Source organism: Halichoeres trimaculatus, unplaced genomic scaffold (assembly GCF_033239565.1).
Source record: "Halichoeres trimaculatus isolate MK-OKI-2021-1 unplaced genomic scaffold, fHalTri1.1 fHalTri1_scaffold_11, whole genome shotgun sequence".
Taxonomy (NCBI): domain Eukaryota; kingdom Metazoa; phylum Chordata; class Actinopteri; order Labriformes; family Labridae; genus Halichoeres; species Halichoeres trimaculatus.
Window position 1 is genome coordinate 35910170 of NW_027437189.1, and position 26183 is coordinate 35936352.

At 44.1% G+C, this 26183-nt stretch overlaps 1 protein-coding gene across 1 annotated transcript; it reads left to right on the forward strand.

The window, feature by feature from the left end:
* The first annotated feature begins 293 nt into the window (after positions 1-293).
* mfn2 (mitofusin 2) lies at positions 294-22828 on the forward strand. The gene is made up of 18 exons (XM_074681372.1): positions 294-687; positions 5208-5389; positions 6046-6181; positions 6394-6556; positions 6642-6766; positions 9413-9521; positions 9812-9919; positions 11107-11260; positions 12165-12232; positions 12462-12583; positions 12681-12807; positions 12904-13008; positions 15429-15531; positions 16592-16812; positions 20322-20477; positions 20777-20973; positions 21777-21911; positions 22228-22828. The coding sequence occupies exons 2-18, from the start codon at positions 5212-5214 to the stop codon at positions 22295-22297; spliced, it is 2277 nt and encodes a 758-aa protein (XP_074537473.1). The 5' UTR covers positions 294-687; positions 5208-5211; the 3' UTR covers positions 22298-22828.
* Positions 22829-26183: the final 3355 nt, after the last annotated feature.

A 26183-nucleotide genomic window follows, 5' to 3' on the forward strand; every position in this document is an offset into this window, starting at 1 on the left:
CACGTATTCTAGCTATATAATGCATACACATTTGTGGTTATTAAACAGATGCATGATGACCACTGTCAACGTAGTCTAACTTGTTTGTTTTAATGGTTGCGTATTTGATGCCTGAAGAGAACAGCTGTCACTGAGAACACGAACATGTGCATCGTCCAGCAGCAAAACACACATCCACATAGAGGACGCACACTGTGTCTCGTGTGTGGGCCAGTAGGTGACACTGCTGAGCGCTTTCACTTTGAATGAAGGAAAAAAAAAAAAAAAAAACACTGACAAGCATGACGTAACGAAGCAGTCACGTGACCCCCCTGGCGCGTGAGGCTGGGTACAGCAGCGTTAGCGTGATTCTGTTACTCAGAGAGGTCGACTCGTCTCACACTCAACGGCGCAGAGAGGCACAACATCAGCTCTGAAACGAAATCCTGGACCGGACCCTCGGTTGTTCATCTGGATTTAATCTGATTTACGTACCGTGTTAAAAACTGAACGGTGAAAACGATCTTAACGTGACAGCTGCGCCCGCTTTTTGACATATTGTTACGCCCCCTTGTCTTTAGCCACAGAGAGCTAACGCCTGTTACCGACAGCTGCCCGGAGTAGCATTAGTTCCCTGGAAAAGAGATTTTTAAAGCCGAGGGTCCAGGATGCGAGAGGATTATTTTTGAGGAACGACCCCCATCCACGGTAAGGCACGGAGTAAGAACAGCTGACAGCCTGTCGCTCAGCAGGCCACTGGTACTGATATGCTAACTGTAGCCGCTAACCTAATTTTAATGTAGCCAGGCTATTTAGCCTGTCAGTTAGCATCAGCTACCGCGTTGTAATTACAGGACTGTGACAGGTACAGTGGATCCATGTTAATAAGATAAGAACAACCACAGATAGGAGGCACTCTGGCTGATCATGACCTGCTTACCGCTGGGAATTAGAGCTGTATGAGACAGCTTTGTTAACAAAAGCTAGCCCGTCTGGTTGTTGTTAGCTAATTAAACCCAACATACTTTATTTGGGTGTGTCCATAGAGTTCTTTGCTTCTGTCTAAAGCTAAACTTTCTTAGAATGTTGGTATCTGGGAGCTTAAGGTGAAGATAAAGATATGGAAACCATGCCCACGGTGTTACCTTCAAACTGTGTGAAAGGTCACAGCTAAGTGTAATGGCATATCCTTTACTGAACAGGCAGACCCACACAAAAGTAAAAGCTACATTTACAGGTTATAACTCACTGTTGCACATTCCATCCAGCGAATAGATTAGATTGCATGTGACAACAAAGTGTAGGTTTCAGCAGGAGAATGCTGCAGCAGTCAGTGTCCTTTGCATTGGGCTGTGCTGATGTGTTTCACTTTTCACAGTTCAAAACACAACCATGAAGAATATGCACTGTGCTATTCAAGATCAGTAGAAGCTGATTGAAACATAAAATGAAGGAATTCATCTGATTTTCAGCTCCCAGAGAGTGATTTTAATGAATTTGGTGTTGGACTTATTCAGCCTATGCTGCTGTGCATCGTTAATTTGGTGTTTGTTCATTGTAACTTAAGAATAATGCTAGAAACTCATCATGAAGACTTTACCGGAGACAGAAACACAATCATATCTAATAGTGTCATGTCGGGGAAGCGTTTGCCATCTTTATAACTATTACACAATAACCTATCAAGGTTTAAAGTTTACTACCTGTTGGCAAGTTGTGGTGTGAGACATTGTCCCCTACCTCCCACCATCCGAGCCAATCACTGGTCCAGTGGATGATTTCCTGCAGGTTTCTTACGCCCTCTTATTTCCCTACTGTCATATTTCTTATCCATGCATCAGTGTCTTGCATCACAACCAAGTTATAAGCCAGGGTTGAGCAGATGTGTTGGGGTTAAATAGGGAAAATTAGCCCCAGGTCATGAGCCTTTTAGTTGATGAGACTTCCAAGGAATGTGCTAAAGCCTTTCATGAATCAGTAGTAAGATTGTTTCTCTTTGCTTAAGTCTCTCAGCAGGAAACTCCAGTCAGTTAGGCTAAGCTGAAAAGTTCAATGTCAGGTCAGGTGTAAGTAGGAGTGCAGACTGAGGTGCACCCTGTCCTGGCATTACATTACTCTATGTTACATCATGAATCCCGTAAGACAAAAATGTTGTCTAATCATCCTTTTTAGAATCTGCAGGCTACACTGGGATTTCTATGCTATAAAAAACCTTGACAGTGGGAGCTGTCTCTGACCAAACCACTCCATATGATCATAGGACTTAGATTTGTGCATTTACAGCTGAGGTGAAAGGCTGACAAACCTCTTGAACAGCTGTGCCACCTTCTATGTCCTCACTCCACAAAACCTTCCTAGAGCGACAGGTGACATACAGAAAGACGGTGGGGAGGCATTATTTTTCCTGACTCTCTATTCTGCGTGTGTGCTTGCGTGTGAGTGTGTAAATGCATCAGGGCATAAGCAAAACAGAGGGCAGAGGAGAAATGTGAACACGCGACCATGTAGGTGAGTGATTCTTTAATTAGGGGAACATTTCAGGTATGAAAAAAAAAACTGGAAAAAATACGTGTTTCTTTCTTCATATTCTATTTGTTAGCAAAGTATATACCCAGAATGTACTAAATTCATTAATTGGCAAGCTTAAGCTCGAATGATTTCTTTAATATTTAAGTAAGAAGAATGGTGCATTATTTTGTCAACTGTGTTATGGACAAAAATTGTGACTAATTTTTCAACATAAATCCATATCATACTGAATTTAGAGTAATTAAACATTTCTATGTCAGACTACGCTCCCTAGGAGTGACCTTCATCATTTATATCACAGTTTAGACAAAATGTAAAAGAATTGTGGCTCAAAAATCACAGTAACACAGCTGACAGGACAAGAAGAGAGAAACCTGTCTCTGGGTACATTTTAAGTCCATGGGGTTTACTTTTCAATTTTACATAATTCTAATTTCAAGCAATGACCAATTTAAAAGTGGGTCATTAGGCTGAAATTTCACTTTCATTTCATACAGAAAGTTAGCAGGTTTCGTCATTTATTTAGCAAAAAGGCAGATCATGTGTCGGGATTTGCACTCTTTGTGCTGTCCAATTTCTCATTTGTCAAGTTTGCTTTTCAAAATTAACACTAGAAAACATATTTGTGTTTATTATTTTCAGCATTATTGTTCCAAAATAATCATTGAAACGTGACAAAGCTGTTTAAAAAACTATTTAGATAATGAATTTAGATAAAATAGGTCACTTTGTGTGTGTCCAAGAAATCTGTGTCGACTGTGTTACCCATTAAAAAAAAAACCCTATAAATCAGCAAAGTCCCATGACCCCAATCAACTGAGGTTCCATCCTTTTTGGTGGGAACCTTGAAGAAAGTGTGGCATGTTTCAGCTCCTCCTCATCAATATTTCATCAGAATGATTGTCTGTATATGGGGCGCATTAACTGTTCATCAACTGTGTTACCAACAATTTCTGCTGTTCTTACTATAGATGTTATAAAGAACAAACTGTGAAGAAAATCAGCGGAAATATGAGCTGATGGAGGTCAGGTGGTGACATGTTCAAGGTCTGCAGTTGGCACAAAGGCAATTAAAAAAGGAAGGAAATGTCAACTGTGTTAGCATTAGAGCCCAACCGATATGAGATTTTTGGGGCTGATGCCGATACCGATACTGGGGGCAAAAAAAGCCGATATCCAATATATCGACCGATATCCGATATATCGACCGATATCCAATATATGGGCTGATGTATATAATAGATTAATTGATATACACAGGATATATACTGTATATGAAGACAAATTATTATAATACCCATATGATTCAAGACAGAGACAGAACACTATTAAATAAAAACAAGGAACTTTAATTATAAAACTGTCAACATAAGAACTGTTGTGTTAACTAATGATAAGTAAGAACAAGCATTAAACACAATAATAGATAAAGAAGTCAAACTTTAAACACAGTAAGTAGAAAAAAAAGTCAAACTGTAAACACACAATGAGCAACTAACACAACGTTAAAATGCCTTTCTATAGTCTTGCATTAGATAATGGTGGATGGAGGGGGCGGGCACTCGGGCAGTGTGCAGCCCAACACACAGACACACAGGAGCAGGAGCGACAGAATCTCCACGGAGCAAAATTTTTTATAATCGGCTACATTTTGGCCGATGTTGATTAATCGGTGACAGGCATAATTGGCCCGATTAATGGATTGGTCGGGCTCACTTAGCATCACTAAATGTAGAATTGTAGAGACAGGTTTCTCTCTTCTTGTCCTGTCAGCTGTGTTGCTGGGATTTTTTGAGCCCGAATTCTTTTACATTTTGTCTAAACTGTGAAATAAATGATGAGGAACATTTCTAGGAGTGTAGTCTGACATAGAAATGTTGAATAACTCTAAATTCAGTATGATATGGGTTTATGTTGGAAAATCAGTCACAACTTTTGTCCATAACACAGTTGAAAAAAAAGTGCACTATTTTTTTTTACTTAAATATTTAAGAAATCATTCGAGCTTAAGCTTGCCAATTAATGAATTTAGTACATTCCAGGTATATACTTTGCAAACAAACAGAATATGATGAAAGAAATACGTTCCTCTTTTTTGGATACCTGAAATTTTCCCCTAACTATAGCATCACTCTTAAAGAGGATAGTGGTCTATGGAGAACAGCCATGGAAAGAAAGATAGACCAGTGCTCCAGCTCCATTGGTTTGTTATGTACGGGAGACAGAGTTGCTCTCTCATACAAGGCACAGCGATGTGTGCAGAAACCCAAAAGCCAGAGACAAATCTCAAAGCAGAGTGACACACAGAGCCCTACATGTTCTAAGACAGAAGCCACGGAGAGAAATCCTGTACTGGGTTCAGCTGGGAGCTGCAGTCTCCATGGTCTGCTCATGTTGGACCACACAAAGCTGGAAACTCCAGGTCACTGAAGGCCCTGGGTCTCTCTCAGTGGAGTTTTCAGGAGCTTACATTAAACATGTTCTCTGTTATCTTGTGTTAGTTAAACATGAAGACTCAGTAACTGCGTTTTAGCTCAAAGGCAAAGTCTAACAATGAGTAATAAGACAGGTCAACTTAAATATTTGGACAGTGATGGGAAGTAAAAACCAGTACTGCTGATGGTTGTCTTTCCTCTGATCCTGGACAGTTCCCTGGATGTTCATGTGGTTTATTCCTGTGGTTTTGGTGTCCCTTCCAGTGCCATGTCTCTGGTTTTCACCCGACCCAACACCAACGCAGTCCACGGCAAGAAGGATAAGAGACTGATGGCGGAAGTGAATGCATCACCGCTCAAGCACTTTGTCACGGCAAAGAAGAAGATCAACGGGATCTTTGAACAGTTGGCGGCCTACATCAAGGAGAGTGCTGTGTTTCTAGAAGGTATGTGAACCTACGTCTCCTGCCCTCTTGACTCTTTGAGATATGCTTGTTTATTAGGCCACTGTACGTGCAGTCTCTAATTTAGCACCATGAAGGTCACTTTGTCCTGGTCATGGTAGCAGACTCAGTATGTCAGACTTATTACATTTCACTTTCACTTCCAGCTCAGCAAAGAGAGGGCAAGAACACACAGCTTACTGCACCTAGAGACCTCACTGCTGTACACTTATGATCCAGACCTCCATTATCTCACATAGTTTACAAGTTGAATCACCTGGAGAGCACTCCATAAGATCATGTTCACACTGTGAACAGAGCAGGTTAGAAATGCTGAGATTAAAGAAAGCATGGCATAACTCCTGAAATGACTGCAGCATTGTCTCTGTGATATATTTGTTTTTCACTGAACAGACTGCAGAAGAGTTTAAGAAACATATACATAGGAGCTTCAGGGCCGTCATTGCACCATGGTTCAAGCTGGGCATCATAAAAGAGGCAGCCAAATATACTGTGTAGTGATTTCAAAGATAGAAATAAGAAACTGAGATGTGAATGACACTCATAAACCACACGGTACCAAGTCCAAATACGCACATCATCAATTTAGTATGACAGGTATGCTGAATGAACCTCATACTCCTCATCTATTCCTTTAGATACCCACAAAAATGATGAGCTGGACCCGGTCACCACAGAGGAACAGGTCCAGGAGGTTCGAGGTTACCTCAACAAGGTCTCTGGGATTGGAGAAGTGCTCGCTCGCAGACACATGAAGGTGGTCTTCTTTGGGAGGTATCTATATTTTTCCCTCTGTAGTCTATTGGGTGCAGCTAAGTCAGAGCTGTGCTGTGAGTTGTAGCCATCTTATGTAACAGATTTTTTTTATCATAGGACTAGTTCAGACCTAGGTTCTGCGGTAACTGAGCTGAAACAGAGACAGAAAGTGAGACCGAGGAAAGACTTGAGTTAAATCTGTTGTTCATGTGGGTTTGTGTGTTGTGCAGGACAAGTAACGGAAAGAGCTCAGTGATCAATGCCATGCTCTGCGACAAGGTGCTGCCCTCTGGAATAGGACACACCACCAACTGCTTCCTGAGGGTGGAGGGCACGGATGGTAACGAGTCCTTTCTCCTTACTGAAGGCTCTGAGGAGAGGAAGAGCATAAAGGTCAGCAGAGCCTCTCTCTACGATCCGTGAACCCCAGAATGTTGGTTTGTATCTGTGAACCCAGCTTACTCTGATCTGTTTACAGACCGTGAACCAGCTAGCTCACGCTCTGCACCAGGACGAGGACCTGGACGCCGGCAGTTTGGTGTGTGTCATGTGGCCTAAAGCCAAGTGTGCTCTTCTCCGGGACGACCTGGTGTTGGTGGACAGGTCAGAGACATGTTAACGTTATTTCACAAATTCATTCTTACTCACAAGAGCTGTTTTGTTGCAAAGCCGTTGTTTGTCTGCTATTCTTACACTCCTAAGCCGTTTAAACCCAACTCCTGAAACTGTCCGGACTTACCCTTTAACTGTGGTAACAAACAGTGGAAACAACCCTCTTAGTGACAACAAACACTAGCTTAATGAAGGGGTAACACCAGGACTGTGTGCAGGAGAAGGTGGAGGTCACCTCGTTATCAAAGTCACATACATGGGGACACACCCGCAACACAAACATAAGAGTTGAAAGGATTAGGTTGGCAGCTGAGGCAAACAGGAAGGAGTGCTGCTCCCACATTACATCAGGAGGGCACTGCAGGGCTAAACTCTAAGGGCTCTAATTTCGTAGACCAGGCACAAGCGCAGGCGCACCTGCCCTGCACCGGCCTTCGCCGCACGGACAGGGCATGACCAACACACTTCGCAAGTTTCCTGCAGTGCCAAGAGAGGCGCAGTCAAGGCGCAGAGGAGCGCGTCCACGCCTCCCTCCACGCAAATGGCAGAGAGGGAGGAGAAAAGCCGTGAGTGGTTTTAACACAGCCGAGCGCTGTTTTCACCAATCAAATGAGCGCCTCTCCTCCTCCGCCTTTAAATGTGCTGCGGCCGCAGCGTCTGATTGGTCTGTGTGATCCCCAGCACCACGGAAGGTATGCTGGAAAGAGCCGATAGCGGAGACGGTCAGAGCTGCTGTCCCTGCAGCAGGAGAATGGACAGCGGGGCGCATCAGAGGACACGAAGCGCGCCACCGTGTGGGCCAGCTCCCGGGACAGATTTAATCTGTTCCTTTGTCATTAATAGGAGTACAAAATGAAGAGACAGTTACACAGCTGGCTTATCCATTCAGAATACTTTTGATCCACCTGCACTCCTGGTTTGTCATCACCAAATAGCAGAACCTTGGGTGATATACTGTATACTCTCCCAGTGTCTCTACCTCATCCTCCTTACAATAATGTACTCCATCTTTTTAGATCACGTTAAAAATAAAGACTAAAACAGAGAAATATGGGAAATCACAGGTAAATCCTGAGTGACATTCATTTATTTTGTCTCTTTTTTCTTCGTCTTTTCTCTCCCTCTTTTCTTTGAATTAAATGAAATGAGAGAAGCCAGATATATACTCAGTATCAGATGTTAAGGCTGTTTATTGTTTAATTGTAAGATGTGCATCAGACTTCCAGCTGCCGTCAGGTTAACTTTCCATTATGACAAACGGCTTTAATCTGACATCAGATATGACGGGACAGTTAATATAGATATAAATGTATATGCTGGTTCAGATGGTTACATTAAATAGCGATTACTGTGATTGTTTATTGTATTAAAATGTGCCCCGACACTCTGGAAACCTGCCTCTGAGGCTTTGATGACATGTGCGCACATGTGCGCCTGTAACCAAATTACAGCTGCGGAGGGTGCGCTCTGCTTTGCGCCGAGGATAGACCAGGTTGGAGCTGGCGAGCTTTCAGCGCACTTTTTTTGGCACAAAATTGTGACTGCACCAACATGAATCTGCTGACACCTCCCCCTGGTGCGCCGTCAACTCCCCCTGGCACGCCGTCACACCCATCTCTGTGCAGACGGTCTACCAAATAGTCAAACTGGCAGCGCACAGTGGTGCGCTGCACGAAATTAGCACTGCACAGGGTGTGCCGGGCTTGCGGCCCCTGCACTGCGCCACGAAATTAGAGCCCTAACTGTCCGTGGTGGGGATGGGCATTGAAAACTGGTTCCTGTTGAGAATCAACAAGCACTGTTTCAATCCATTGATATCATTAGCCCTTGTGCTTAAAGATTCCCTGCCGGCGCTTACATGAGTCTGCTTCAGAAACAGATTTTGGCTATCGCGGCCATATTGGAAGTGGCAAGGGCTTCAAGTACAGTTATAAGGCACCTGTCAGTCACGTGACCTGTGTGTGTGCATGTGCCTGTGCGTGTATGATTGCGTCGGGTTGGAACTTTGCTGTGCGCGACACACAGAGAAAAAAGAGCAGATTTATGCCAGTGATTAAATTGCTGCTGCTGTGACCTAATGTTTAATGAAATATTTGCTACTTTCTCAAATTGGGAGACATGACAGGGAGATGTTAGGGGCAGGCTTTAACAACACAAGGCTCCTGACCAACTCCGACCTGTTGGTTCAGTCACTAAATATCTCTGACATGAAAGGGAGAGGGAGGACGGACTTTGGCGACTCTTAGAGAGAGTGACAGTAGACGGGAGAGAGGAGAGCGCAACACAAGTTGAAAAATGAACAAATCTTTTCAGAAAGTGATTCAGTTGAGTTCGTTCACCCAGGTGATTCGTTGGTTTGAATGAGCAGTCCACCTCCCATCTACACGAGCATACCAGAGCAGCTGGAAATCCAGCTTTTTTCTCCTCATTTATTTCAATTGGTGAAAGAAACTTTTCCACATCAACACGTGGTGTGTTTCTCTTTACATCTGGTTTTAATGGGAGTGTGTGTTAAATGTGTTTCAGCCTGGCCCTGAGGACACGGCATTTTTGCAGTGACAGGAGAAAAAAGTGAAAGCTGTCATGTTTACTTGTAGATAGCTGCAGCTTTCTGACTCTTACCCTCTTTCCCTCCAGCCCGGGCATCGATGTCACCACAGAGCTCGACAGCTGGATTGACAAGTTTTGCCTGGACGCTGATGTTTTCGTTCTGGTGGCAAACTCTGAGTCTACACTGATGCAGACGGTAAGGCACAGAGGATACACTGAGGACTACATCTAACAACTGTTTATTTGTAGATGGATTTGTCCTGATCATTGTTTCTCCCTCAAACGTCTTTTTTCATCTATTTGCCAAAGACTTAAACACATTCTTGTCTCAAAGGAAATCAGAAAATGTCCTTATGTTCAGTCTAAACAGAGCCAGCTGTTCTGTCGGACAGCCACTGCTGGATGATTTTACAGCTGCAGGACTTTAGTTCTTCATGTTGTCCACAATGCTTCTCTGAAGTAATGTTGAACGATTTCTCCCCACAGGAAAAGTCCTTCTTCCACAAAGTCAATGAGCGCCTGTCCAGCCCAAACATCTTCATCTTGAACAACCGATGGGATGCCTCAGCCTCAGAGCCTGAGTACATGGAGGAGGTTTGTCGGAGTCACTTTCTCCTGCTGGAAATTTCTAGACCAAGCTTTTATTTCATCTGAACTTTTTTTCATGTGAATCCTCAAACCAACCAACCAGAGCAGCTGTATATTATCTCCTGGGCCTAACCCTCCTGTTCAGAGTACTCTCCCCGTCTGATACACAGGCCTGGCACAGTGACTTCTGACGTGTGCCCTCAGGTTTAGCACAGCTTTAACCTGCTGCTGACTCAGCGGTAGTCCTAAGCTGGTGACCAGATTAACCTGTATTACCACCTCTCTTCACCACTTCATCCAGTCTGCTGGGTGTGATCTGAGAATCACCTGGAGTCCATGGGCCTCTCCGCTCCCTGACTGACGTAACTGTACCACAGTTTAAAGTCTGCTCAGTCATGCTCTGTGTTATCGGGCCATGATGATAAAGCTGTGACTTTTTATTTGTTCAGGACGTTTTTGTGGTTGGGCCATGGTGCCAGGTGAAGTTTACTGTGGTTCATTCACAGGCTACAGCCATAGACTGTATAAAACAAAGACGTAGTCTCCTGACGTCACCCGTCTGTTCCTGATACTGTGAAATGAAGCCAATCCACACGCGCAGCCACACTGGTTATGACACCAGCTGTGAGCTTCCTTTCTAACAGCTACAGGGTGTCTGTCAGTCACGTGAGCTGAGCTGTGTCTCTGATTGGACAATCAAACGATCCTAATCACTTCAAAACCGCCGGGTTAGAAAAAAAAAATCACTTGCCGTACGATGTGTTCCGATGGTGAAATCAGTGTTGTAGACCCAAGATGTTTTTGAAACCAGGCTGTAAATGTGTTTTTGATGCCAAAAAGTCATTTTTTTAGCTTGTTCTGTACATGACTTCCTGTTTTTCTGCAGCCAGCCTCAAGCAGATTCTTGCTAAACAGCAACTTTTAGCACTTCTGTGCAGGCTTCATTTTTCTGAACCGGATGTTGCTCTTTGGTTAAGCGTATGCAAAGACATGAGCTGAAGTCAGTCACCCGCATGAAAGTGGTCTGCAGCAGAATGCAGACTGGTCTGACTTTTCACACTTACCCTATGTGCACATGTGTTTGTTTTGGTACAGTTCAAATACATGAGCATCTGAATCATAGCAGTCCAAAAAAGGCTGTCTTCTTGTTGCACCACCCTCATACTGAACAAAGGCTCTGTTTGCTGCAACAGGTCCGCAGGCAGCACATGGACCGCTGCACCAACTTCCTAGTGGATGAGCTGGGTGTGGTGGACAGGGGCCAGGCTAGCGACCGTATCTTTTTTGTCTCTGCCAAGGAAGTGCTCCAGGCTCGTGTGCAGAAGGCTCAGGGAATGCCTGAAGCAGGTGAGAGGTCTGACAGGACTCATAGAGTTTAGAAGAAGGAATGATGAGGTTTAAGATGACCTATGTAAGAATATGCTGAAGCACAAAAAGATCCCCGGAAGTATTAAAGGATAAGTTCGGTTAATACAGCTTTTACATTGTTTATAGAATGAAGTAGAACAAAATACTCACCCAGAAGGCTTTCCTGATGAAAGCAGTGCTTCGGGATATATTAAGATCCAAAACCGTGCAGCGGACGTCCGTATGATGGGATCCATCGGGGCATAGACAGCGCCGCTCCTAAAGCTGCATTAATCGTCCAAAAATTCATGTTTTTCACCAATATTCCATCATGGTCCGCTCCGGGTTAGTTCTCTGCTGCAGTCTGTGTCACTCCAGACAGCGCTGTGTGGCTGTTATGATCCCTGAACTGACAAAGACTTTGTTTACGTTTGACCCTCAAAGAAAGGAGGAAGTGGAGTCAGCTCTCCAGAGAGTACTGCGCATGCGCGGAGGGGCAAACGTAAACAAAGTCTTTATCAGTTCAGAGGTCATTACAGCCACACAGCGCTGTCTGGAGTGACACAGACTGCAACAGAGGACTAACCCGGAGCGGACCATGATGATTCCATCATGGAATGGTGAAAAACACGAGGTTTTGGACGATTAATGCAGTTTTAGGAGCGGCGCTGGCTATGCCCCGATGGATCCCATTATACGGACGTCCGCTGCACGGTTTTGGATCTAAATATCTCCTGAAGCACTGCTTGGATCAGGAAAACCTTCTGGGTGAGTATTTTGTTCTACTTTATTCTGTAAACAATGTAAAAGCTGTATTAACCGAACTTATCCTGTAAGTATACAGGCTGTGAGTGACGGGCTGTGAGTGGGTGACAGCAGTCTGACAGTTTGTGTCTTGTTTCAGGTGGAGCTCTCGCTGAAGGTTTTCAGGCGAGGATGTTTGAGTTTCAGAACTTTGAGAGGCGGTTTGAGGTGAGTTTTCATACATGTAGCTAAAGGTGACAATTTTATTGGGTCACATACTTCAGTACTCCTCAGCCAGTTATTTTACAATCCTGCTGTAAGTTGATAACAGCTGATTACCACTCAGACTAAATCTGGCCCCGTTTGGGTAGAAAACCAGAGCAGTGAGCTTTAGTTAGGCTCTGCACAGTGATGTTTGTGGTGATATCTGTGCTCCTTTCTTTGCTTCTCTTTGTAGGAGTGTATCTCACAGTCAGCAGTGAAGACCAAGTTTGAGCAGCACACAGTGAGAGCCAAACAGATCTCTGAGGCCCTGCGACGCATCATGGATTCTGTCCACATTGCTGCTCAGGAGCAGAGGTGAGTCAGGTGGTTAGAGGACTGTGTGTGTGTGGGGGGGTGTCAGGGTGTGGAGAAAACTTTGTGAGTAATGTGTGTCTATGTTTGTGGGGTGTAGGGTCTACTGTCTGGAGACCAAAGAGGACCGTCAGGACAGATTAGAGTTCATTGACAAGCAGTTGGACCTGCTGACCATGGACTGTAAGGCCAAGATCAAGAAGATCACAGAGGAGGTGGAGAGACAGGTGAAGCCCTCGTTGAGTCTGTGCTTGGTTCCTTCTCTGCAGCTCCTTAAAGGTTTGATTGAGTTAAGTCCTCACAAGCTCTCTGCTCACCTTCAGGTGTCAAACGCTATGGCCGAGGAGATCAGGAAGCTGCATGTGCTGGTGGATGACTTCCGCATGGATTTCCACCCATCCCCGGTGGTGCTGAAGGTCTACAAGAATGTGAGTGTTCAGTAAAAGGCTTCGTCTTCACTGTGAGCTGAGCCTTCTGACTGTCCGTACACGTTTTGTCTTACCAGTGTGCACTCAGCCGCTGTCCGTGTTCTCACTGGTCTTTTCACAAACTGTGGACCTGTTCCAGCTCAAAGCATTCTGGGTGTTTCTGTGGATTTGGGTGTTGCTCAGTTTTGGCTGTTTGTCAGACATGTGCTGTCTGTAGGACTCTGGCTGTTTTCGAAACCGCCTACTACATACTACATGTGAATGTAGTATGTAGTAGGCACTACATACTACCTACTGCTTTTGCTTTTAGTATGTAGTATGACTGATCTCAATTTCAATATTTCAATAAAAAGATAGATCTCAGCATGGCTGCATACTTTTTCATTAGACAAGGCTAAATTATTTTCTGTGTTGAATAAATAATTTATAAAAGTTTAAAGTTTCTAGGTTTTTATTTATCTTTATTTTCCTCCGCTTCAAAAAACCCTGTAGGAAACCCTGTGCTCTGTTTACATTTCAAGCTTGTATATTAGTAGTAAATGATTTGAAAAGTGGCTTCCAAAAAAATGTGCAATAAACTGTTTTTCAGAACTTTTCACCACTAATAATAAGTCCGTCGTTTTTTCCCCCCATATCGTCATAGATATCGTTTTCACACATTTTCTTGAAATATTGTGATATAAGGAGGGTATATCGCCCACCCCTACTCTGTTGTGTTTGTTGTATCTGATGAATTTGTTGGGTTTCTTGTGTCTGTTGTGTCTGGTGTGCTTGTTGTGTTGAAGTGTTTTTTGTGTCTGTTATGTCTATTGATTTTGTTGTGTCAGTTGTTTCAGTTTTGTTTTGTGTGTCTGTTGTGTTTGTTGTATCTATTGTGTCTGTTATGTTCGTTGTGTCTGTTGTTGCTCAGTCCTGGTGGTAGTGCTCAGCCCTGGTGGTTGTGCTCAGTCCTGGTGGTTGTGCTCAGCCCTGGTGGTTGTGCTCAGCCCTGGTGGTTGTGCTCAGTCCTGGTGGTTGTGCTCAGTCCTGGTGGTTGTGCTCAGACCTGGTAGTTGTGCTCAGCCCTGGTGGTGTTGCATCACAGATGATTTCACAAACAGTAACACAGTCTGAGCGCTGGCACTTAGAGCATCCTTCACTATCCTTCACTATACATGAAGGATGATGTGATGACGCAGGCCTTGTGGTGGTCTTGAGTGTTTCTAGAGAGCCATTATATTTGTTTTCTGCTCACCTTTGGAGCTGCTCAGGTATTTAAATTAAAGGGCCTGATGCTGTGCGTAGGGACGGGTACCAAATCGAGTACTTTTATGGGTACCGACCAAATTCTGTCAAAAGTACCTGGTACTGATTCAGGTGAAATCAAAAGGTACAATGTTTAGGTACCTAAATGCATCGTTGTGACTGTGATGGAGTGGAAGAGTAGGTAATTTTTCAATGCTGGACATGAGCACGGCATTGCAAGGTTATATATTGAAGAGGAAATATGTTAAATTGAAAAAGAAAGTGTACTTTATTTTTTTTTAAAATAATATTTTTACCACATAAACACAAAAAAGTACCAAAAATTGGTACTGTTGAGTACCAGTACTGATTGCCCGGTACAGGGCATTGGTACTGTATCGTTTTAAATGTGAGAGGTACCCATCCCTAGTTGTGCGTGTGTCTCCTGAAGTATTCCTTCTCCCAGAGGAGGCGTTTCCCAGCCTCCTACATCTCTGTTTGTCAGTTTGTACGTGCAGCAGAGTAGAGAGCTCCTCCCAGCCTCCTGCTGGCTCACTGAACCTGCATAAAGCTCCTGTAATCTGTGTTATGTAAGAGCACTGCAGACAGAGCAATGGTGCACTCGTTCAACCTCTCTGGATGAGCACAGAGGCCAAAAACGCTGCTCCTGCTTAATCCTGTCTATTCACATCTGTGAGGAGCGTAAGCACAGGCCACCACACACTTCTCCTTTCTCTAAAAAAGCCCACAGAGCTCCAGATCAACACAGCTCCATGCCAAGGAGATTTGAGCATCGTGCTACGGCACTCTCAAAGCAGATACAGTGGAGTGTGGGACACTGGACACTTCTCACATTCAATGGTTGTCATATTGGCTCTGTAGAGGAAGGGGTGGGACCCAATCAAACCATTGGTAATGGATGTAATCACTGAAGAGCACCTCAGTGTTTCCCCTAGGTTTACAGGTGTACAGCACAGGAGACCAGTGCTGCATCTTCACTGAGATAATAGTGGTAGGGGGAACACTGCACCTGTTAGTGTGAAGCTGCAGTGTTTGGTCTGGGACAACACCAGCCTGTTAGACTTCCTCCCACCACCCTGCTGCCTCCACCACCCTGCTGCCTCCACCACCCTGCTGCCTTCACTACCATGCAGTTGTTTTCGAAAGCCTTATCTTTGTGTTGTGTTTTGTTTCAGGAGCTGCACCGGTACATAGAGGAGGGTCTTGGCAAGAACATGTCTGAGAGGTGCTCCACGTCCATCACTGGAGCCCTGCAGGGCACACAGACAGACATGATAGGTAACAGGCCTCATGCCTCTACTCAGCTTAGACCCCTCTGAATGGTCTCTAATGTACAACAGACACAACTGGACTGGCTCTGAACATATGGACTGTCCTCATGTGACCGACTCAGACTCAGTCACTGCTGTCTGTGAGAAACTTTGAAGTGCAGCAGATCATTGCAAATTTTAGGTGAATTGTTCAAATGGTGATGCAAGCATGAGATTTGGCACAGATACTCTCTCAGAGCCACTCTTTTGAAATAAAAAGAAAAATAAAAGCCTGTCTGATATGCAGTACGTTTAGTGTGTTGAAGCAGAGCTGCTCTTGTTGGAGGAATGGCTTCATATGGTTTCTGCTTTGGGCAAACATGTCAGGTCTAGCCTCATCCACACTAACAGCTGTTCTTGTTTTATCGTACATCAGGACCGCTAACTTCTCCAGGACTTCAAGGTCACCATCAGCCAGTACTGGAGGGTATTGACTTCATTTAATAAAGATGAGAGAGGCCTCAGGACAAATGTTTAGCAGGCAGTCTTTTTTCCTTTTTTTGTGAATGGCTGACACAATATCACAACCTGTGAAGGCGAGAAAGAACGGTATGCCGTTGTGGTCTTCATAGGTCTAATAGCTCTGCACAGGGTAACCCTGCAGATCTAGCATCATTATTCAAAAGAGTGTCCCTTAGAGAGTATTTGTATCAAATTTCATGCTTGCATCACCATTTGAACTGTTGGCATAATAAGCGTTCAATGGCACCATCTTGAAAAATGGCCACCATCATACATTTTCGGGTGTCTAACGTTTTATTTTAAAAGAGGGCCTCTCAGAGAGCATCTGTGCCAAATTTCATGCTTACATCATCATGTGAACAATTATTTCACTTATCTGCTGCAACAATGACTGACTATTATCTTTATTATCCAGACACACATACTGACCAGCTTCCTCTGTGTGTGTGTGTGTGTGTGTGTGTGTGTGTGTGTGTGTGTGTGTGTGTGTGTGTGTGTGTGTGTGTGTGTGTGTGTGTGTGTGTGTGTGTGTGTGTGTGTGTGTGTGTGTGTGTGTGTGTGTATAGAGGGTCTAAAACCACTGCTGCCCAGCCCGGTCAGGGAGCAGGTGGATAAATTGGTCCCTCGTCAGTGCTTCAGCCTCAGCTATGACCTGGCCTGTGATAAGCTGTGCAGTGACTTCCAGGAGGACATCAGCTTTCACTTCTCTCTGGGCTGGACCATGCTGGTCAACCGCTTCCTGGGGCCCAAGAACACCAAGAGGGCCCTCATGGGCTACAACGACCAGGTTAGACCTTCAGACGCTGATACATCATTATAATTCAATCCACATGGGCACTTCACCTACTCAAAGAGTAAAAGTTTGGTGTGAAGAAAGTTCAACAGCAGCAGATCTCTTTGAATGTCCCAGAACAAAATGGGTCCAAAAGTGAAGTCAGTAGCTTTATTTTCTGTTAGACACCCACTGAGATCTGAAACTCTGTATTTATTATTGAACGCAGATCTTCTTCTTCTGCACATTAACTATCAGATTATAATCAGATGATTATCAGATTATTATCACAATATCTGCACAAGCAATCATTGTTCTTTTCTGGTGCATTACTGCCACCTGCTGGTCAGTGGAGGAGATTAAATCCCCATGGGCGTGCTGACAGTATCACTTGAGTCAGCGTGAGAAGATGCAACCTTTGCGTTGACCTCTGTGAAATCAAACTGTCCGTTTTTTTGTCTGTGAACACACCTTCAGCCTCAGACCTGTTCCACTCCTTTTTCCTTTTACTCTTACACTGCACATTTATCAGTCAGTTGTTGAAGGAGACACAAAAAAAGTAAGTTGTTTTTTATTGTTCTCCCTGTGTATTGTAGTTTCCTTTCTTTGAAAACTTTGAGAAACCCTTTTTAACCAGCCTCTAAAAACAACTTTTCCAGACATATTGCTGTGTCCATCAGAGTTTCTAGGAGTTGTGCTGCTTTTCTGTCAATTGATGGTCCCAGCTGCCAAAGGTCAATCTTTGGTTTTACAGAATCAAAGGACAAGCAGATAGCTGAGCCAGTGAACAAACACAATAAGGAAGCAGAGTGTAGACAATGACAGTCTTTCTGTTCCCAACAGAGCCAAGATGGAGTTCAGTGCAAACAGGTGATCACTGCTGAAAGTCAATTCATGTTAGTCTGTGTTAGTAGATTTTGGTTGGAGTTTCTGTAGAGGTTGGTCTGTAACTGAGTTTCGGTAGTTGTTAGTCTGTAACTGAGTTTCTGTAGATGTTAGTCAGTAACTGAGTTTTTGTAGATGTTAGTCCATGACTGAGTTTCTGTAGATGTTAGTCAGTAACTGAGTTTTTGTAGATGTTAGTCCATGACTGAGTTTCTGAGGATGTTAGTCAGTAACTGAGTTTTTGTAGATGTTAGTCCATGACTGAGTTTCTGAGGATGTTGGTCAGTAACTGAGTTTTTGTAGATGTTAGTCCATGACTGAGTTTCTGAGGATGTTAGTCAGTAACTGAGTTTTTGTAGATGTTAGTCCATGACTGAGTTTCTGAGGATGTTAGTCAGTTACTGAGTTTTTGTAGATGTTAGTCCATGACTGAGTTTCTGAGGATGTTAGTCTGTAACTGAGTTTCTGTAGATGTTAGTCTGTGGCTGAGTTTTTGTTGATGTTAGTGTAGATAGATGTAGTTAGTCGATGACTGGGTTTCTGTACATGTTGGTCTATAACTGGCTCTTTTAGATGGTGAAGTGTTAGACTCTGAGTGGCTCATAGGTATCAGTCTGAACACCCTGCTCCTCCAGTTTCCTGTATTTTATTATTAAACCTATTTAATTTTTTGTTAACAGTAACAACTGTTCACGCAGTTTGGCAACAGAAGTACTGCAGAGTACAGAGGGTAGCCAATAGATGAGTGTGTTAACCACCAGAAAAGCACCTTTTTACCTAAATAACACAAATTTGAGGGATGGATAACAACTAACAGGTTTGTTAAAAAATCAGTGAGTGATTGAAAAACATCAACAAGTGAACAGATTTTCAGTGGACAGATGCTCAGTGGACAGATGCCTGGTAAACAGATGCTCAGTGAACAAATGCTCAGTGAACAGACATTCAGTGCACTGATGTTTTGTGGACAGACCTTCAGTGGACAGATGTTCAGTGGACTGACACTCAGTGGATAGACTTTCAGTCAACAGACGTCCAGTGGACAGACAAATAGTGGACAGATGCTCAGTAGACAGAAGTCCAGGGGAGAAAGCTTTAGTAGACAGACGTCAAGTGGACTGAGGTTCAGTGGATAGACGTTCAGTGGACAGATGCTCCGTGGATAGACGTTCAGTGAACAGATGTTCATTGGACAGATGTTTAGTGGACAGATACTCAGTGGACAGGCATTCAGTTGACAGATGCTCAGTGGGCAGATGATCAGTAAACAGATGCTCAGTGAACAAATGCTCAGTGGACAGACATTCAGTGCACTGATGTTTAGTGGACAGACCTTAAGTGGACAGATGTGCAGTGGACTGACACTCAGTGGATAGACTTTCAGTCAACAGACGTCCAGTGGACAGACAAATAGTGGACATATGTTCAGTGGACTGACATTCAGCGGACAGACATTCAGTGATCAGAGGTTTAATGGACAGATGTTCAGTGGACAGACGTTCAATGGACAGAGGTTTAATGGACAGATATTTGGTGGACAGACAGTCAGTGGACAGAAGTACGGCGGACAGTTGTTCAGTGGACAGATGTTAAATGGACAAATGTTCAGTTGAGGGACGCTCATTTGACAGTTGCTCAGTGGACAGATGCTTAGTAGATTGACATTCAGTGGACAGAGGTTTAATGGACAGATGTTTAGTGGACAGATGTTCAGTGGACAGATGTTGTGTGGACAGATGTTCAGTGGACAGATGCTTAGTGGACAGATGTTCAGTGGACAGATGTTCATCAGACAGACCTTCAGTGGACAGAGGTTTAATTGACAGACACTCAGTTAACAGACGCTCAGTGGACAGATGCTTAGTGGATAGATGTTCAGTGGATGTTCGTTCAGTGGACAGAGGTTTAATGGACAGATGTTTATTGGACATATGTTTTGTGGACAAATGTTCAGTGGACAGATGCTTAGTGCTTAGCTGTTCTTTGGACAGTCGTTCAGTGGGCTGAGGTTCAGTGGACAGGTGTTTAGTGGACAGATGCTCAGTGGACAGAGGTTTAATCGACAGATGTTCAGTGGACAGAAGGTCAGTGGACAGATGTTCAGCGGACAGACCTACAGTGGACAGAGGTTTAATGGACAGATGCTCAGTGGATAGACATTCAGTGGACATATGATCATTGGACAGACGTTCAATCAGTGACTCTCAGCCAACAATCTCTGCAGCAGAGGGTTCAGCAGAGAGTCCCCAGTAAGCATGGTTACTTTTTGTTCCAGAACACCTGTAACTCAGAATTGGATCAAAGTTGAATCCATGGTTTGGTGTAGTTTCTGACAGCTGACCACAGAACAACCAGACCTTTTTATGCTGCTTACAGCTTCAGTTAAGTGTTTAAAGAGGATAACTGGTCTGAATGAACAAAGCTAAACACAGCTTCTGCAGCCAAAGTGTGCGTGCATATTTTTGATGGCTCTGACTGTAAATTGGTCTAAATCAGCAGCTGTTTGTGCTCCAGGTGAACCAAAATACCCTTAGGTACAATGTAAACCTTGTTGTGGTGGTTGTAGCTCCTCCTTTGCTGTTAGCCTCCTCAGGTCTGTCCCTTGGGCCCCAATCTGATCAGCTGGTCCCTCTCTGCAGGTCCCTCGGCCCATGGCTCTGACTCCAGTCAGCACCAGCATGCCTCCATTTCCACAGAACGCCATGACCCAGGAAGAACTGATGGTCTCCATGGTGACAGGCCTGGCCTCTCTCACCTCTCGTACCTCCATGGGAGTCCTGGTGGTGGGCGGTGTGGTGAGGACACGCACACACATGCACACACATGCACACACATGCACACACATGCACACACATGCACACACATGCACACATACACATACCAACAGAAACACATGCATGAAAATGAGGATCAAAGAGTGATGATATTATATATTTGTGTACCCTTCACACTTCCCCAGTCGAACAGTCCAAACCTCCATTCTCATCAGAGCAGCTCATACTGCAGGGACACATTTGGCTCCAGCCTTTGTCCAGAATATATCAGCCCTTAGCTTCATGTTATTCGGTGCCTGTGCCTGTGTCTGTGTGTGCAGATCTGGAAGGCAGTTGGCTGGCGCCTGATCGCCCTGTCAGTCGGTTTGTACGGACTGCTCTACATCTACGAGAGGCTCACCTGGACCACCAAGGCCAAAGAGAGAGCCTTCAAGAGGCAGTTTGTGGATTACGCTAGTGAGAAGCTGCAGCTCATCGTCAGCTACACCGGCTCAAACTGCAGCCACCAAGTCCAGCAGTGAGCATGTTTCCAGATCTTAGTTCTTCCTCTGTACCTCAGAGCACTTTCAGATTCACTGATTAAACATGTCCTAACCAGCTGAATGTCTGCTCTGTGTCTGCTCTGTCTGCTCTGTGTCTGCTCTGTGTCTGCTCTGTGTCTGCTCTGTCTGCTCTCTGTCTGCGCTGTCTGCTCTGCGTCTTCTCTGTCTGCTCTGCATCTTCTCTGCCTGCTCTGCCTGCTCTGCCTCTTCTCTGTCTGCTCTCTGCCTGCTCTGCCTCTTCTCTGTCTGCTCTGTGTCTGCCCTCTGCCTGCTCTGCCTCTTCTCTGTCTGCTCTCTGTCTGCTCTCTGCCTGCTCTGCCTCTTCTCTGTCTGCTCTGTGTCTGCCCTCTGCCTGCTCTGCCTCTTCTCTGTCTGCTCTCTGTCTGCTCTCTGCCTGCTCTGCCTCTTCTCTGTCTGCTCTGTGTCTGCCCTCTGCCTGCTCTGCCTCTTCTCTGTCTGCTCTCTGTCTGCTCTCTGCCTGCTCTGCCTCTTCTCTGTCTGCTCTCTGTCTGCTCTCTGCCTTCTCTGCCTCTTCTTTGACTGCTCTGTGTCTGCCATGTGTTTGCTCTGTGTCTGCTCTCTGTCTACTCTGTCTGCTCTGTGTTTACTCTGCCTTCCCTCTGCCTTCCCTCTGCCTTCCCTCTGTCTGCTCTGTGTTTACTCTGCCTTCCCTCTGCCTTCCCTCTGCCTTCCCTCTGCCTTCCCTCTGCCTTCCCTCTGTCTGCTCTGTGTTTACTCTGCCTTCCCTCTGCCTTCCCTCTGTCTGCTCTGTCTGCAGGGAGCTGGCTGGGGTGTTTGCTCAGCTGTGCCAGCAGGTGGATGTCACCCGGCAGAACCTGGAGGATGAGATCACTGACATGAACAGCAAGATTGAACTGCTGGACAGTCTGCAGAGCAAGGCCAAGCTGCTGAGGTGAGATTCTCACGCACACACTGAAGGCTCAAACACACACACACACACACACACACACACACACACACACACACACACACACACACACACACACACACACACACACACACACACACACACACACACACACTCACACACACTCACACACACTCACACACACTCACACACACACACAGCTCTGTTTGAGAGGTTAAAGGGTTAAAGGGCTCCTAATAGAGCAGGCTGGTGGTCACTCTGTGATGTTTGTGAATGAAATCATTATTGATTCATTCAAATGAGCCTGTGTGTGTTTTGTGTGTGTTTTGTCTGTGTGTAGGAACAAGGCGGGCTGGCTGGACAGCGAGCTCAACATGTTCACACAGCAGTACCTTCAACAAAGCAAGTAAACCCGAGGGAGCGTCCACCTGCAGACTGAACACCTGACGGACCCAACCCCTGCAGACGGACCTGCTACCCAAACTGTCAGAGAGACAGGAAGAAAAAAGGAGTTAGCTTTTCAAATATGGTTTTGATTTGTCTACATGGACCGGAGTCAGGACTGGAGCCCTGTGGTCCACAAACTTCCTGCCACACTCAAACAGAAACAAAATTGACGCCAAATCATAAAAACAGACTTCCTGATCAGTTTTTCCTCTGTTTGGCACCTCTGTGTGCAGCTTTGATGAGTGAGCGCATTAGTGTGTTAGTGTGAGGGTGAGCCTGAGCTCTCTGTGTGATCTGACTTCAGGACTGCAGCAGTCTGAGCTCTTCTTAAAAACCCTGCCTAGCTTGGACCTGCTCCTGATCCACTCTGCCGCTCTGACCTGCTGTATGTTTGACTCGGTAAATACACTTTGAACTGAAGACACGTGCCATGCTCTGTGGAAAGGCAGTCCACAGGAGGACGCTGGAGAAAGGGAAAGAAAGAGAAAGAAAGAGCCAGCCTGATGTGCTCCACTGACTGCTGAAGAGTGATTGGTGGAGCTGTGTCTGAGAGAGGAGCAGAGAGAGTTCAGGACAGACTTTACTATTGATGTGTGGTCACTCTAACTGAAGCATCTAAACTATAACCTGCTCACCTGCTCACCTGTTCCTGCATTAGCCTGATGCCTGCATTGATCCAGTCCTCCTGTTTGTCCCCTCTCAGAGCAGACCTCCAGCCTGAGTTCTTAGTGACCTGAGTGACTCTGTGCTTTACAGAACAGGTTCATGATAACACAGATTCTAGTTAGCTAACTCCAGGAATGAGGCCTGTGTGTAGTCCACGGGTTTATAGGTCAACAAAACTGTCGTAAAAACCCAAACCACCAGTGAATCCATTGAGCTCTGTTAACATTTGCTGATTTACAGTTTGTTTGGATGCTTAAATATGGAGATGTTTTTACCACACACTATTTTCAAAACTACACCACAACAACTGATATCTGAGCAAGTGTTTGCTTTATTTTTAATAAAAATGTGATCTTAGTAGACCTAATGTGAGACACATTCAGAAAAATGTCTCATGGAAAGATTTTAACAAACAAAATGGACTGGTTAATTTCAAACTCACTCAAAATGTGACACAAACATGGCTTAGGTTTCAGTTGCTGCTGTGTATCTCATCACCTCCACGAGATCCAAGAGCCTTTAACAGAAACATGACCTCAGAGAGTCTAAATTAGATCACACCTCACTCGGCCTTGTGTTTCTATACAGAGTGTTTAGTAATGTCTGCAGCTGGTCTCAGGCAGACAGGTGGACACACAGACAGGTAGAGCAGGAGAGGTCTTATCTCTGACAGACTGACTGAACAGGCTCATCTTGGGGTTAATCCACAGAGTAACCTTTGCTGGAAAAGGGAACCTGGGGAAACACATGGTTCCAGTTTATAAAAAACCAGCAGTGAGATGTGATGAGGAGTGTTTCCAGCTGCTGAGATGAGACTGACAGACTGAGGAGTCTGTGGCACACTCACTGCTGGTTTGTATCTGTGGACACAGTTATCGTGAAATCCACGCCAGTCGCACTTTGCATCAGGAGACAGAATTTAGACTTGAAGCTTTGACTATTTGTCATGACTCAAAGTGAAATAAGAAAGTTAGCATTTGGCTGAGGTTCTGAAAGCTTTCTCAGTTTCCAGTCTCTGATGAATCTGCCAACAAATGTCAGGAAGGCTTTTAAAATCCAAGTGATGCCAAAAAGATGTTTGAGTTTCTACTCCACTTTGTCCACTAGAGGGCACTAAAGTTTATGCTTGCGCCATAAAGTGTGATGCTGTGCAGTGAAAATGTGATCTTGGCACTATTAGAAAGCAAATTTAACAAAGGTAGAAAGGGTAAATGAAGAAGGGAGTGAGTGTGAAAGAGATTTGTCTGATGGTTTTGTCTTGGGGAGGACTGATGTTTGTAAAGTACTCTGAGGGTGTTTCTCTAGACTCCAGCTCTGGATCCGGACTTGGTTATGATCAGATTCTCATGCCCTCCTCAGATGACTTTTCTCCTCACATATCTGTCAGATTTTAGAGGAAGCTGTTTTTAACATGCACTGTTAATGTTTGTCTCTGTGTCTCTATGAGTTTGACTCTTCTTCCTGCACTGAACGGGATGGTTTGGAAACTGCCCTCTGCTCGTTTAGCCTCTGGCCTCTTCCAAAGTAAGAATCTGCGTTATAATCTGAGTTACTGAGCGTGCAACGAGCACAATCAAGAGTAAACCAGACACGGCACATTTGGTTTCTAAGACGTGTGACTACTAATGTCAGTGAATGATTTGCCTTAAGATTAGAGCCCCTGAGAAAAGCCCTGTCGGAGCGGTGTGTCAGGTTTTCTTCTCGTCCTGGTGGATTCGGTCATGTCCTCCATCAGAGCCATACACTGCTTGTTGCCAAGTGAGCAGGACCACTCCAGGTTAAGGTCACTACACTTCTTTCAGAGGGGAGATTGCACTTTATCGATTTGCTGCTTTTTTGGTTGTCCTTATTTTATTTTCCAATGAGAGAGTTTTTTTCCCTCTAAGATGTAAAACAGCAGAGTAGCTGTGTTTGGCTTCAGGAAGGTGAGAGTACCTGCATGCAGTGGCTGTTGTAGTTTCTTGTCCTGGTGAGATGTTCAAACATGTGTATGTATGTGAAAAATAATAAATAAAGGCCACACAATGACTAAAGAGCTGCAGAGATCTCATTTTCTCCTTTTGTGAGCATGGAGCCCTTTCATCAGCTGGTGTGTGTGTGTGTGTGTGTGTGTGTGTGTGTGTGTGTGTGTGTGTGTGTGTGTGTGTAGAAATAAAGTTCACATTGATTCCATTCCACATCTAAAGGACACATAAAGTAAAAGAACAGTCAGCTTTCAAATCATATTTTCTATCCTGAACCAAATATCTGTACACTCCTAAAATTTGTATTATATTCACCTATTTATATTTTTTTCTGTTTCCACTGTACAGAGAATGTCTAAACAATAATGTGGTTTCTGCTTCAAAATCATTTGATATGATTTCAACAGATTTTCATGTTGATTTTTTCTAAATTTAACCAAATTTTAAACTGCATCTTTTCTTGTAAAATGTATAAAACTGATCATTTGGACTCCATAAGTCAGTGATGCTTGATTTTTGTTAAACAGCTGTTATTTGAGTAGTGACAATGCTTTTGCTATAGTTACAGACATACTTTGATGGTGGCAATGTAATCACTTAACTCTTTGTTATATTTAACTTTTAACTAATGAAACATATTAAATCATCATTGAAGTAATTATTTTTATCTCTTACACAAAGTTTTAACTGGAATGAGGTCACAGGGTGGAGTCTGATTTTGTTATATATATATATATATATATATATATATATATATATATATATATATATATATATATATATATATATATATATATATATATATATATATATATATATATATATATATATATACACATATATATACATTTATACACATATATATACATTTATACACATATATATACACAAATATGTATATAATAAAATATATGTTTTACTGTCCTATATATGTATATAGGACAGTAAAAGAGCACCCTGAAGCACAGCCACCCATGTCAGCAGTTCTAATATCCTCATTTGTCCAGCAGGTGGCAGTATATGCTCTATTCACAGTTTGGTGGTTCCCAGTGTGATGCACTTGAACTGATTCCTGTTTCCTTGAAGAAGTTTTAATGGTTGATGAACTCATCAGCTGCTCTTCATGGGACTATTGGACTTATTTAGACTAATCCAGATAAAAACAGCTGTCTTCCTGCTGCGCTGCTTCACTGAGGAGTCTGAGGCAGATTACTCTGGA